Source organism: Narcine bancroftii, chromosome 1 (assembly GCF_036971445.1).
Source record: "Narcine bancroftii isolate sNarBan1 chromosome 1, sNarBan1.hap1, whole genome shotgun sequence".
Lineage (NCBI taxonomy): Eukaryota > Metazoa > Chordata > Chondrichthyes > Torpediniformes > Narcinidae > Narcine > Narcine bancroftii.
Window position 1 is genome coordinate 108071556 of NC_091469.1, and position 13777 is coordinate 108085332.

General features: G+C 40.3%; 1 protein-coding gene across 1 annotated transcript in view; it reads right to left on the minus strand.

The window, feature by feature from the left end:
• Positions 1-4246: 4246 nt before the first annotated feature.
• Positions 4247-13777, minus strand: part of arrdc1b (arrestin domain containing 1b) — a 148835-nt gene continuing 139304 nt past the window's right edge. The window contains exon 8 of the mRNA XM_069936058.1: positions 4247-13710. Coding sequence (XP_069792159.1) covers positions 13646-13710 — 65 coding nt within the window. The 3' untranslated portion in view covers positions 4247-13645. The remainder of the gene's footprint in view (positions 13711-13777) is intronic.

The following is a 13777-nucleotide window of genomic DNA, read 5'->3' on the forward strand; positions in this document are numbered from 1 at the left end:
TCACATCCCCTCATGATCCTTTACTGTCAGTATTCGAGGTTGACGTACAGGCTACCTGCAGGAGAGTGAATCCAAGGAAAGCATCTGGGCCAGACAGATGATTCTGCCAAGTACCAAAAACCTCTGTTGACCAACCAGCCAATGTACAGTAAAATCCCCATTATCTGGAACCTACAGGGATTCCAGGTGTTGGATATACAAATTTTCCGGTTTACTCACTCTTCCAATGCCTAAGACACCTACATTAAGAATATACAATTTAAAAGACAAAAGACAGTGCAAAATGTAAAGTAATTTGAAAAAAGAATAAGTATTGTAGTTTTTAATTATGTAAAGTTACAGTGTTGCACTATCCACTGATAACCGTGTGACCGTCATAATGAACTCTCCAGCCCCCTTCAAGTTTACAGATAAAGCCTTACCAATATATTTAATAATATTCTAATTAAAATAAAGACTTACTCGGCAGGGATAGGGAGATACTTTGGAAGAGTCACCCCAGGGGTGAGCAGTGCTGGCTGGCCCTTCATCCTGTGCGCTGCCATTTTCTTCAAACACAACATTATTGAAACTTTATTCAAATAGTGGCTGCGGGCAGGGCATGACCGCACCGTTCCACTGGCTGAATGTTTGCTCCCATCTTCTGCAAGGGATTGTGTGTTGCTTCGGAAAACATTTAACAATTTTAAACTTTTATTTAAAACTTTATTTTAAAAACGATTTATTTATTTGACAATCTTGCTGGTTGTTTGAGTTTCTCGTTGATTGTCAGATAATGGAGAGTTTACTGTATTCATAGATATCTTCAACTTCTCACTCCAACAGGACGTAGTACCCATCTGTTTCAAACAGGCCTCAATCTTACCAGTGCCCAAGAAGAGTGTGGTAACCTGCCTAAATGATGACCAACCAGTGACACTCACATCCACAGTGATGAAATGTTTTGAAAGGCTGGTGTTGAAGCATATCGGCTCCTGTCAGAATGGCGACATGGATCCGTTCCAAACTATTGCAGCAACAAGACTACAGCAGATGCCACTAAACCCAGGAACACATAGACAGCAAAGATGTGTAAAAAGAGTGAATCACAAATGTTTGCAGATTCTATGATTGTAATAAAAATGCACTGAAATGCTGGAGGAACTCAGTCTTTTCAGTGTTCATAGGAGTCAAAGATATATTGCCGATGTTTTGGACCTGAGCCTTTCTTAAAGGAATAAGCAGAAAAAAGGCCAGAAGCAGTAAATCTCAGATAGTCTCAGAATTTAAACGGGGAGGGATCAAGACCAACAAAAGGTGTTATTTGATTATGATAAGGGACAGAGGCAAGACTTTATCATGTTGGTGCGAAAGAAGATGAAATGGAGAGACAAATAGAGAAAGGTGATGGGGGAAGGGGAGGGTGATTTAACAGAAGACAGAGAGGTCGATATTATGCCATCCGGTTGCAGTTTGCCCAGTTGGAAAATTAGGTGTTCCTCCAATGGTCTCAGTCTGACATGTCAGCAAGGGAATGGGATGGGGAATTGAAAAGGATGGCCAATCGGGATGGTCTTTATTGACTACGGTTCGGCATTCAATGCCATCACTCCCTTAAAATTAATCAGTAAACTCCAAGACCTTGTCCTCAACACCCCACTGTGCAATTGGATCCTGGATGTCTTCACCTCCGGACCCTAATCAGTGAGGATTGGCGAGAACATCTCCTCCACAATCTCTATCAATACTGAAGCATCACAGGCTGCACACTTAGCCCCCTCCTCTACTCATTTTACAGCGATGACTGTGTGGATTGGTGTAATTTACACCATCTACAAATTCACTGACGATATCATGGTAGTGGGCAGTATAAAAAGGGGCGATGAGTCTGAAAGGTGCACTGGCAAAATCCTCTTGCTCAATGTCACCAAGACTAAGGAGCTGATCATACAACCAGTGATCATTAAGGGATCAGAGGTGGAGAGGGTGGACAAATTTAAAATCCTGAGTGCCACTCTCTGGGAGGACTTTTTCTGGACCATCTTACGAATGGTATTGTGAAGAAAGCATATCAATATCTCTAATTCTTCAGGAGTTTTCAGTGGTTCGTTATGACATTAGAAACCTTTGATTATTTCTACAGATGTTTGGTGGAAAGTGTGCTGACTGGATGTATTGTAGTCTGGTATGGGGACAACAATATACCCAAGCTTAAAGGCCTGCAAAAGGTAATGGACACAGCCCAGTACATCACAGGCAAACCCCTTCCCTCCCACCATTGAGAACATTGGAGGGCATCAGCAATAATTATGGATCCACACCACCCAGGACTTGTTGTGTACTTTCTGCTGCTGCTGCCATCAGGAAAAAGGTATAGGTTCCAAGAACTAGTACCAAAAGGTTCAGGAACAGTTGCTACCCCTTAACCATCAGACATCTTAACCACAGACTCAATCAGAAACTCGCTTATGGACACTCACTTTGCACATTATTTATTACTGAATATTTTTTTACTGTATTTTCCCAGTTTGTTATTTCTCTCTGTATAAATATTTCTTCTTGAGTACAGTTTACAGTTACAAATGAGTGGAAATTCTGTCTAGCCTGCAGGAAGAATCTTAGTGTTGCATGTGATGTTATTATGTATGTAATTTGAACTTCAACACTTTAAGAGCCCTGCCATTAACTGAATACATTCCCCTTTTGACCTTCCAAAGTTAGCACAACACTACTACACCTAGTGATCCAGACTTGAATCTGATGCTGTCTGTCACATTCTCCCTGTGATGTGTGGCTTTCCTCTGGGTGTTCCAGTTTCCTTCCACCTCCAAAAATGTACACAGGTTGTAAGTTAGTTATTGGGGTATTTGGGTGGCACATGCTCTTGCACCAGAAGGGTCTATTACCAAGCTGTATGTCTAAATTAAATTAAAAAAAAAGAATTAACATATAAAAATGGGCATTTCGATTGGCACATCACCTTTATAGCACCAGTTATCGGGACTGGACCTGGATTAGAATCCTGCACTGTAAGTTTGTACGTTCTCTTGTCTGTGTAGGTTTCCTCACCCTTTAAAAATGCACCAGGGTGTAGTTTAATGGGATGAATTGGCCTGCTACAGTGCTGTATGTCTCAATTTTAAAAAAACAATTTTAAATTAAAAAAATATTTTTATTACTGTCCACATCCTCCTCCTTGGTACAGCCAATGAGTACAGGGGCAAAGTACTCATTTAGCACCTCACCCACTTCTTCTGACTCCAAACACAGATCCCTTTTTTATCCTTGAGCAATCCTATCCTCTCCCTGGTCATCCTCTTGTTTTCAGGCAAAGTACAGAATGCCTCAGGATTCTCTTTAATGCCAAGAACAGAACAGATAGTGCTTCATGGAGACACAAGACTGCAGTCGGCTTTGAACCTCTATCTGTCATCAACTGGTCATCGTTAGTCATGACAGAGCCTGGAACAGTGTGTCTGTTTTGGGTGTCTGCAAACAGGGACAATGAGGTCAATGCAGAATAACCAGGGACCTCCTTGTATGATCCTGACCAGACACTGCTCCAGGACCAATATTCTGCACCAGTGAAACACCACCATTTTCCTGCACCACTGCACCTGTGAATATTCACTACTCATCCTTTTCTATTTTTTCCTCCATGGCACCTTGTGTTATATTCAGTTATAGTTCACTTGTGTAGCTGCAGCAAGAATTCCATTGCAATGGTTCTCTCATTATTGTGAAGAGAAAGCATGCTCAGACAGCACTGAGTTCATGGAGAGTGACAGGTCTGAAGGCCACTCAGCTACCATCACTAGGACAATGATTTACCTCAGCCATTCTCAACAGGGGCCCCACGGCCCTCTTAGTGGTGGTGGTGGGGGGCCGGGGTTGGGGTGGGGGCATTGGTGGGGACTACGCATTTAAGTACAAGACTTGTTCTCACTTCACGTAACAAATATATTTTTTAAAAATGTTGGCTGGAGAGAAGTATGAAAGAAACCAAAAAACACAACTGCTTCACAGATGGGTGGGGGGAGGGGGGTGGCGGGCATAAGCTTAGGGCAGAGTCCTGTGATGGGGGGGGGGGGGAGCTAGAGCTGAAAACAGGTTGAGAATGGCTGGTTTAGATGTTGATAGCCAGGAATGTATAGAAATCAGGCAGAAGTTGTGGAAGAAATGACCATCTCATGGATGAAAGTCATCCTCGATCATGTCTCCTGAATGTACTGATAAAATGCAGGAAGAAATTGGGTCATCACTTGGGTCATTCAACAAAATTTCATTTATTGCAACAGCTTGATTACTTTGAAAAAAAATTATTAGTATGGAGTTTGATTACTTAATTTATATTTTCAAACCATTACATGAAATTCTAAAAGACTAAAGTGCATCAATATATCCACTTATTACAAAATAATTGCAACAAAAAAAAATGACATCAATGTATTTTCTAATGAAATCAAAATGAGAATGATGACCACATGAAAATATAAAGACAAGTTTATAAAGCTACAATCCGAGAGAGTGCTACAGCATTATTTAAAGTCATTTCCCTTCTAAACACCACATAAAAAAACTCAGTTTACTAGCATGAATCCTGTTAAAGCAGGCACATTTTCAACAAAACTGTACAAAACATTGGGGGAGGGGCGGGGGGGTACTGTGACATTGGGGGAAGGGCGGGGGTACTGTGACATTGGGGGAGGGGCGGGGGTACTGTGACATTGAAAGGTCAGATTTTTGAAAACTTAAGATTGGGGAATTGACATACATACTGATGGGAGAAATGAAGATGTTTTGGCACAGTGAAGCATGGAAGAAAATGGAGAAAAATCCAGTTGTTTTGGACAAACAGTGCAACATACAATTGTACAGCGGAAAACAACAGGTGTAATTCATGTCCGCGCACCCTTGGAAAACTGCTTGTGGAATCCTAATCACAGCATGTTAAGCACAACACTATTACAGCTCCAGTGACTTGAGTTTGTATCTGGAGCTGTCAGTAAGAAGTTTGTACATTCTCCTTGTGTGTGCGTGGGTTTATCCAGTGTGCTCTGGTTTTTCTCCCACCTTCCAAAATGAACAGGGGTTGATGGTTAATTTAGGTGTATTTGGGCGGCACGAGTTTAAATGGCCGGAATTGGATTCTACCATGCTGTAAATGAAATAAAATATTATGAAATTTAATTCTGATACAAACAAAAATAAGGTGCTCTCAATTTAAATAAAAATCATATAAACAGAAGTAATTCTGTTAGTCACTCTTCAGCAGAATTTCTGCTGGTTAGTAATTTTACCATTAAGTCATTAGACTGAACAAATTTTTTGCATGATGCTTATTCTATTTCCAGCGTAGTTCCATGAATTTCATCCTATGTAATGTGGTTGGGGCTTGCTTCGTGATTGTAACTATTTTAAATGAAATTTGAAATCAAATAACTTGCAATGATTTAGTGGTGGAAGCAAATCTGATGGTCACATTCAAAAGGATTCTAGATACGACAGGAACGTGCAACTTCTTCCTTTCCGCCATCAGATTTCCGAATGGACAATGAAGAAGAGGGCACTACCTCACTTTTCTCTTTTTTTGCATTTGCTATTTATTTTTTTAATCTTGCATTTATGAAATTATAATTTATAGTAAATTTGCACCTTGTTCTCAAACAATACTGCTGCCACAAAACAATTTTGATGACACAAGCCTCTACTGATGTGGAAGTTTAAAAATTTTAGTTTGATTTGGGAATCATATCCAGACAGACCTAAGGGTCTGTTCCTGTGCTGTCCTGTTCCATGTTAATATCGTAACAGGAATGAAGATGGCGAGGATAGAATATCTTTTCAAAATTGGAACTATATCGATAACGTGTATGCTTAGGTAAAGTGTAAAATTACTGGACACTAGTTCCTAACGACGCAGTGTAAACACAAGAGGAATGCTTACCTCAGCATCCAGAAATAGAATCAGCTTCACTATCATGAACATGTCACAAAATTTGTTGTTTTATTGTGCATTACAGCTGCAAAAATTGCTATAAATTACATTTCTGTAAATACACAATTTAAAAAATAAATTACTGCAAAAGAAGAGAAAGTGAGGTCATGTCTGTGGTTCATTGGCCAGTCAGAAATCTGATGGTAGAGGGAAAGAAGCTGGATGTTTGTCTTTGGGCTCTTGTACCTCTTTCCTGATGGTAGCAATGAGAAGAGAGGATAGCCTGGGTGGTGAGGATCCTTGAGGCTAGAGACTGATTTCTTGGGACACCGCCTCTTGTACAGTATGAAAAGGCACACAACACAACACTGATAATGACATTTTAAACTATAATGCCTTTTGAGAGGTGTTCTAGTGAAGCAAAACACTCCCCAGTTTCAAATGGAGAGTGAAGGGGTTTCGGTGAAGGAGAGATTGGTGGATGATACCACTTTTTCTGAATTCTTCCATTCATTGAAGTAAAGGTACAGATACTGGAGGCAAGTAACTGGTCGGCGCTGCACCTTTAACTCAGCCAGTGATTTTGACTGCAGTCGCTATTGTGTGAAAAAGAAGATGGTTCCAAGCAAAACCTATACTCTAAACTAAAGGATGGTGGAGAAGGAAATAACAGGGCTGAGTCCATGGCAGAGCTTGGACCCATGGAATGCCCCTCTTGCAATATTTGTGGATACAGGGAGAAGTCCGTTTTCCTTGGTGACCAGGAACATGTTCAGTATACACAACAGCACGTACAATGAAAGGGCTTCACAGGCAGAAGTGTGGAGGAAGAGGAGGTACAGGGAGCTAGCAGAGGAGAACTGTAGCCTCAAATGGATATACTGTGTTGGATACAGTTTGGGGAGAGGTGGTGGGGGGGGGGTGTTGGCTCCCAGGAAGTGTTTGTGGATTTATTAGAAGCAGTGGTGGATCCAATACTACAGAATGAAGCCAGACTGAGGTGTCAGGAGCTAAGTGTTTTGGGTAAAGTGATGATATATATCTTGTTAACTTTCAAGTTCTGGAAAGGGTAATAGGATAATCCAGAATTTTTAATGTCTGAATTGAGGAAAAGTCCATTTCAATGGATGGACAGGACTAGACAAACAAAGTCTGGGAGCAGATACTTGCAAGTAAATCTACCTTCAGGAAGTGGGAGCCTTTTAATAACAAAATAGGGAAAGTTCAACACCTCTGTAAGGACTTTGCTCTCCAGGGGATTGCAGCTATAAAATGGTTTGATAAAGATAGAAAACATACAGTAGGTTCAGAGAACTGAACATAGGAGAGACCCTTCAGGAGCATGGAGTGCTGTGGGTTGATTAAACAAGAAATTAGGGTAAAGAGGGGCTACAAAGTACCACTGGCAGATGGAATCCCATGGCATTTTATGATGTTTTATGAGCAATAAGGTAAGCAGAGAGTGGGGCCTGTTACAGAGCAAGGAGGCAAGCTATGAGTGGAGCCAAAGGACATGGGTACAGTCTGAAATGAACATGTCTCCATCTGTTTTCACCAGGGAGACTGTAGTTGGAGATTTCAGTTGGGACATGGAAAATTCTACAGCACATTAAACTATAAAAGATGGTTAAAAGGTCAGGGCCATCTGGGATCTATCCAGGCTGCTATGGAAGCCAAAAGAGATTTCTGGGGTCCTGGCAGAGATATTTAAAACATTACTGGCCACAGGTGAAGCCCCAGATGACAAGACAACAAACAAAGTACCTTTATTCCAGAGAGGAAGCCTTGCAACTACAATCCAGTTAGTCATGTCAGTGGCAGGTATTAGGGGTAGCGTTAATCTACACTTGGAAATGATTGGTCAGGAATAGTCAACATGGATTGTTTTGTGGGAGAACCTTTCTGACCAATTAAGTGTTTTTTTTTTGGAGGTAACTAAATATATCACTAAGAACAATGTGTTGATGTACTTGAAGTATGGCCTTTAACAAGGATTGCTGCAAACAGTTTGAGACTCTGGCAAGTTTTCAAATCGGATGTACATTTTTTGATAAAATGAGGCAGAGATTGATGGTGGAAAGGCTGTTTTGTGAGATGTGAATGTTGGAGGTAATGATTAGTAAGTTTGCAGATGACATGAAAATTAATGTTGCTAAGGCCCTGGAGAGAATTGAGAAACAAGACTAAGGTCAGTTTAAAGATCCTTGAAAGTGGAAGAAAAGTAGATAAGGTGAAGGCAGGCGTATAGGAGATGCACGTCTCCATTAGCCAGTCCATAAAGTTTAAAAGCAGCAAGGTCTTGGTGCAACATTATAAAAAAATCAGTCAAGCCACAGCCGAAATGTTGCGTGCAGTTTTGGTTGCAACTCTATGGAATGGACATGATTGTTCTGGAGAAGGTGCAGAGGAGGTTCACCAGGATATGGCCTGTGTTATGAGCCCAGGGGACCCCAAAATCCAGCAGCAATAGAGATTCACCAAGACAAATGGTTACTTAACAAAAGTTGCTTTTAATTTTCTTTAAACATGAAAACAGGATCAAACTTTAACTTATCACTATTAACTTAACTAACCTAACTTAACCGCCTTCTAATTCTAAGTGCACGTGCATGTAATGTGTATGTAAGTTTAGAAAAGTTCTTTGATTCACAGTCCAATCTCACTTCTCATTCCTCCAAGTTTACTGGTTGCAGGTAATTCTTATACTATGCATAGAATTTAACATTTATGAAGTTCACCAGGTGAACTTTGGGGCTTGAAAGGTAAATGGTTACTGCTCAGTTTTCAGAGAGAGAGATTTGTTGTTCCTGGACACAAACTGATCCCTTTTAATCAGCCATGTCAGTGTCTTGCTGAAGAAACCTGCCCCATCAGTGTTTTCCATGATAACCACTTCCTTTCAGGTCACCACAGAGTTCCTTTTAGTTTCTCTTATTTCAAGTGAAACATTAAGCAGCCAGTTCTCTCCTCTTGCATGAACCACAAGGGCTTTGACCAGGCTGAACCCGTCTTCAAAATGGGGTTTTTCCACAAGCTTGCCAGCTTGTCCTGTTCCAGTCCCAGCTGCTGCTGCTGACAGCAACACTGCAAAACTGATCTCCCTCTCTCTCTGAGAAAAAGCTGTTCATCACTCTCTCTGCTTGAAAAAAAACACATGACTCTCTTCAAACAGCAAGCTGCACTCCCAGACAGCCTGCAGCTCTGAACTACTCCTCCGATCTCTCATCTGTTGCTTATCAAAACAACAATCCATTAGTGAAGTCTCTTGGGCATTCCCCAAAGTTTTGGCAAAGGCCCCTAGGAGCCACCCTGTCTGGCTTGAGCAGAGCTTTACTGTTCTAAATTAGATCTATTTTGAAGTGTTTGTATGTGACCTACTCTAAAAAACCTGCCCCAATTTATCGCCCCAAAACATATACAATACAAACACAACATAATCTTGCATTTGAGCAAAGTTGAGGGGGACTCGACAGAGGTGTGCAAACTAGGAGAGTCATAAATAGGGTAGGTAATGGCAGTGGTTTCCAAGGCCAGGGGCATAGATTTAAGGTAAGGAACAAAAGTTTCAGACAAATATGGTCCAAGACCCGAAGAATATCTTCACCCAAGGATTGGTTGCAATCTCGAATGCACTGACTGAAAACACAACATTTGAGTGGCATGTGAATGAAGCACCAAGACTGTTCAATAGGATTAATGTCAATGGATACATGGTTGCCACATACACTATAGGCAGAAAACCCATGTCTATGCTGCATGATCATATGGGTGGAGTATTGTGTATAGTTACAGGAAGGAAGAGGCTGTGCTGAAGAGAATATAGAGGAGATTCATCAGGTTGATGCCTAGACTGGGGACCTTAGTTAATGGGAGAGGATGGATAGGTTGGGCTTATCTTCCCTGGAGTGAAGGAGGCATAAAATTCCAAGGAGCATCGAAAAGGCAAAAAAGTTATTCTTTCCACATGGGAGTATCAGACATGAGGGCATAGGTGTAAGGCAAGAGAAAGGAATTTTAAAGGGGATTTGTGGAGAATGTTTTTGTTTCAAAACAGACTGGTTAATGTACAGAACTGGTTGCCAGGTGAAGAGGAGGATTAAGATACAATTATGAGGTTTGATGCATTTAGACAGGCAATTAAATAGGCAAAGTATAGACAAATATGGACAATGTGTATTAATGGGATTAGTGGAGGGCAAACAAGGTCACTGTGGATACTGTGGATGTTTTGGTCCAAACGGCCTATTTCTGTCCTATACAATTAATTGATGCCACAACTATGTTGAAAGACTTGGTAATGTTTTCCTCTCAGTTCTTATGGCGAGAACCTGAGCAGAGAACATGGTAATTAACTGTTATAAGAAAACATAGCACTTTGGACACCTTTGGTCTTTATTAACACATAGTTAGGATTCAAAATAAGAAAGTCTTCCCCCCCCCCCTCCCCAGGTTAGGCAGATTTATTATATGTGACCTTAATTTTCAGCCCTTTAAGTCAAATATTTGAGCTTACACCATGAAGAGTTGACATAATTCAGAATAAGGACATGACAATTCAGCTCCTTTAGACGATCAAGGGTAAGCTTTGAAACACTCCACATTTTATTTTTAAACAGTTTATCATGAGATCAGCAAGTTCTGAGATTTTCCTATTAAATCTGCTTTAAAACAAAGGTTCTGCATCAATTGGCAACAACGTCTGCAGTTTGTATGCCAAACAGAGAAGGCAATGGCTTCCTCCAAAGTCTTTACTTTTGAGTTACTTTACCAGTGACCTCTATCAATCTGTGATCAAGTACAAGAGGGTTAATGTAATAAAGCATCAGCCAAAGGCGCTTGATTACTCAGTAACTGCTGGACAAAACAGGGGAAGCTGCTGCTCCATTCGTAGCCAATTTCCTCATGGACTACAGACCAGTGACTTGGTGCCACTGCAGCTCCCTGCAGCATCCAATTACCCCAGGGAACAGTACTCAGAAATACTCCTTTCATTTCTCCCAAATTCCCAAAATAATTTTTTAACCAGACTACAGTGCTCACGTTAGTGCAATCTGCAAGATAAATGGGATCATTCACCATAAGGTAGATTTTATGAAAATACTGCCCTTTTTTATAGCTTGGACACTCTTTGAAGCAGTGTCTGTACACCTGAAATCTTTGCTTATTTATTACACTAAGTAGACGTGGGGCTTGTGAGGGATGGTGGGATAAGGGAAAGAAGAAAATCAGAAGTGCAAGGTGTTTCACAGATTTCTATTCATATCCATGGAATTCAATAATATTCTTAGCAAGCCTCCAGCTGATGCATGTCCTGGAACACCTTCAGACTAGTTAAGCATATATTTATCATTTATACCTATATGTACATTGGAGAATGCATATATACAACAAAATATTTGAAACATGGAAGTTGGAAATTATGGACAAACAGTAACAAATAGCTGATAGTTCCCTTCATTATTTTTCTTACAAAACATAAGCAAATCAAGTTAAAAATGCATTTTATAATAGCCAAAAGATTAAAATTAGTTCCCACCCCATTTTTCAGGCTTCCAAAGGCAAACACTCTTCGGTGGACAAATCAGTCTCCACTGAATTGTTTCCAGAATAAATTCACATCTGTTTTACACATGTATAGCAGCAAAACGAGGGGCAGCCTCACCATCACTGGCATCACCAGTTTGAAGACATCAATATAGTTTGCTTCACTCTATAAGAAAGGCCGTACCTTTGCAAATAAAAGTAACTGTTTTCAAATTCCTCCATGCCCTTGATTCACTCATGGTGTCCTCTTCAAGGGATACCCAAGGATCTCTTCCAGTTCTGCCACGGTCTTTCACTAATCCACATCCTTCAGTCTGAGGTTCTGATTGGAAGCTCCTCCCTCCAGCAGGAATCAGCCTCCCAGTGCTCATGGGGGTTCTGCAGCATGAGCCTCTCAAGAGTTTGCATAAGAATACATTTTAAATAGCAACATTATGCAAATTCAACCTCTGGACATCAATGTAAAAAAATTAGGTCAACATGCTTTCAGGTTTTCTGTTCCTAAATGCACAGTCTCCTTTTTTTTCAAACCATTAACAAAAGAGAAATCAATTTCAGAGAAACTATTTATCTAATTTATCTACAAGAAGTTACTTGCAACAGGCTGTAGAATTCTTGGATCAACCATTGATATATATTTCAATACGACACCTGTTCTTGAGGTTAAATGTTATATAGCACTTCGTTAAACAGAATACATTAAAAAACCTGAAGGTTTCAAATATAGTAGTTAAAAAAAGACGAATGAAGTAAACATTCCAGAGAGTGGTTTGGCTTTCATCTGAATTCAATAAGGCTTAAGTTACAATAATGATGTAACTTATGCAGGACTTTGAACTTGCCAGTTTTATGTGCTCGTTTAAAGATGATTGTCCAGTTTTAGCTAACAATCTATAAATACAGCATTTATGAATCTCTCCCCTTGTGGAAATTCTATCAAAAGGTGCAACATTAAACTTCAAGGTGATAGGATCCTTAATGCTTTTTTTTGCTTCCAAATGGCCAGCATCAATGTTTAGTTGCTACAGCCAATCATGTGGAATGAAACATGAAAGTCTGCAGGTGCTGTGATTGCAGTGAAAACACAGAGATGCTGGAAGAACTCAGCAGGTCTAACAGCATCAAAAGGAGGTAAAGATGCATTACTGACATTTCAGGCCAGAGGCCTTCTTCAAGATGTGAGCAAAAGACAGATAGGTGTCTGTATTAGAAAAAACGGGGGAAAAGGGGGAGCAGGACAGACCAACAGACAAAAGGTGTTAATTAGATACGATAAGAGGACAGAAGAGAGGAAATGGAATACATGATTTAGAAGGTTTGTTTTTGAGGAAATGTGTGAAAGAGTGAGAGGGAAGGAGAGAAAGAAGGGAGAGAGAGAAGAGAAGGGGAGGGGAGAGAAAGAAGAAAGGGGAGAGGAAAGAGAGAAGGAAAAGAGGGAGGAGAAAGACAGAAAAGGGAGGAGAGAGAGAGAGAGAAAAAGAAAGATTGGGTCGGGGTGAGGGTCTTTCAGAAACCGGAGAAATCAATATTAATGACATCTGGTTGGAGGGTGCCCAGGTGGAATATGAGGTCTTCCTCCAATTTGCAGGTAGTCTCAGTCTAGCAACACATGAGACCATGCACAGCCAGTCATGTACACAACTTACAACACAGAAAAGTGTAAAACTTTGTTCAAACTTGATCAGAATTGAGATTGAATTTCTATTGCATAGAGACCACCTACAACTTTCCATTCACCCAAACAAGCAAAATCAAGGAGCTGGCATCATTCATTTCTTAATGGTTTTTAAGGCTCAGTTTTCCTTTATAATTTTCAACTTATTCTACAGAATTAGGTTGAGTAAAATTATATTTATATACAGTATTCAAAACTGAAGGCTTTAATATTTATATTTTAACCCCTCAGTGCTCCAGCACAAAATTGCTCTCAAGAAAAGTGAACACAGATTATTACAGCAAAAATCGGTTTGTGCCCTCAGCAAGTAGTAAATAGGCAGACATTGCACAGAGTATTCGAAGCAGGAGACCCTCCTGAGTGTTGATAATGCATCTCAATAACAAAATATGAATTTCTTCAAACTCAGAATGCCTTTGCAGTGGTGCATCAGTAAATTCAGGTTGTGCTTTTCAGTAAAATGCATGTCTGTATACAAACAGTAGTACATCTCTGAAATCTGGTGTGGATCAGTTTCCTGCACTCATGCTGGAATTTGCACTGCTGCAACTTTCTTCATAGGTTGGGGGAGGATCTGTTGAAAGACAACAATCAAATTATATGCCCTTCAAATCTGCAAACAGTGATGTTCCCTTATTAAT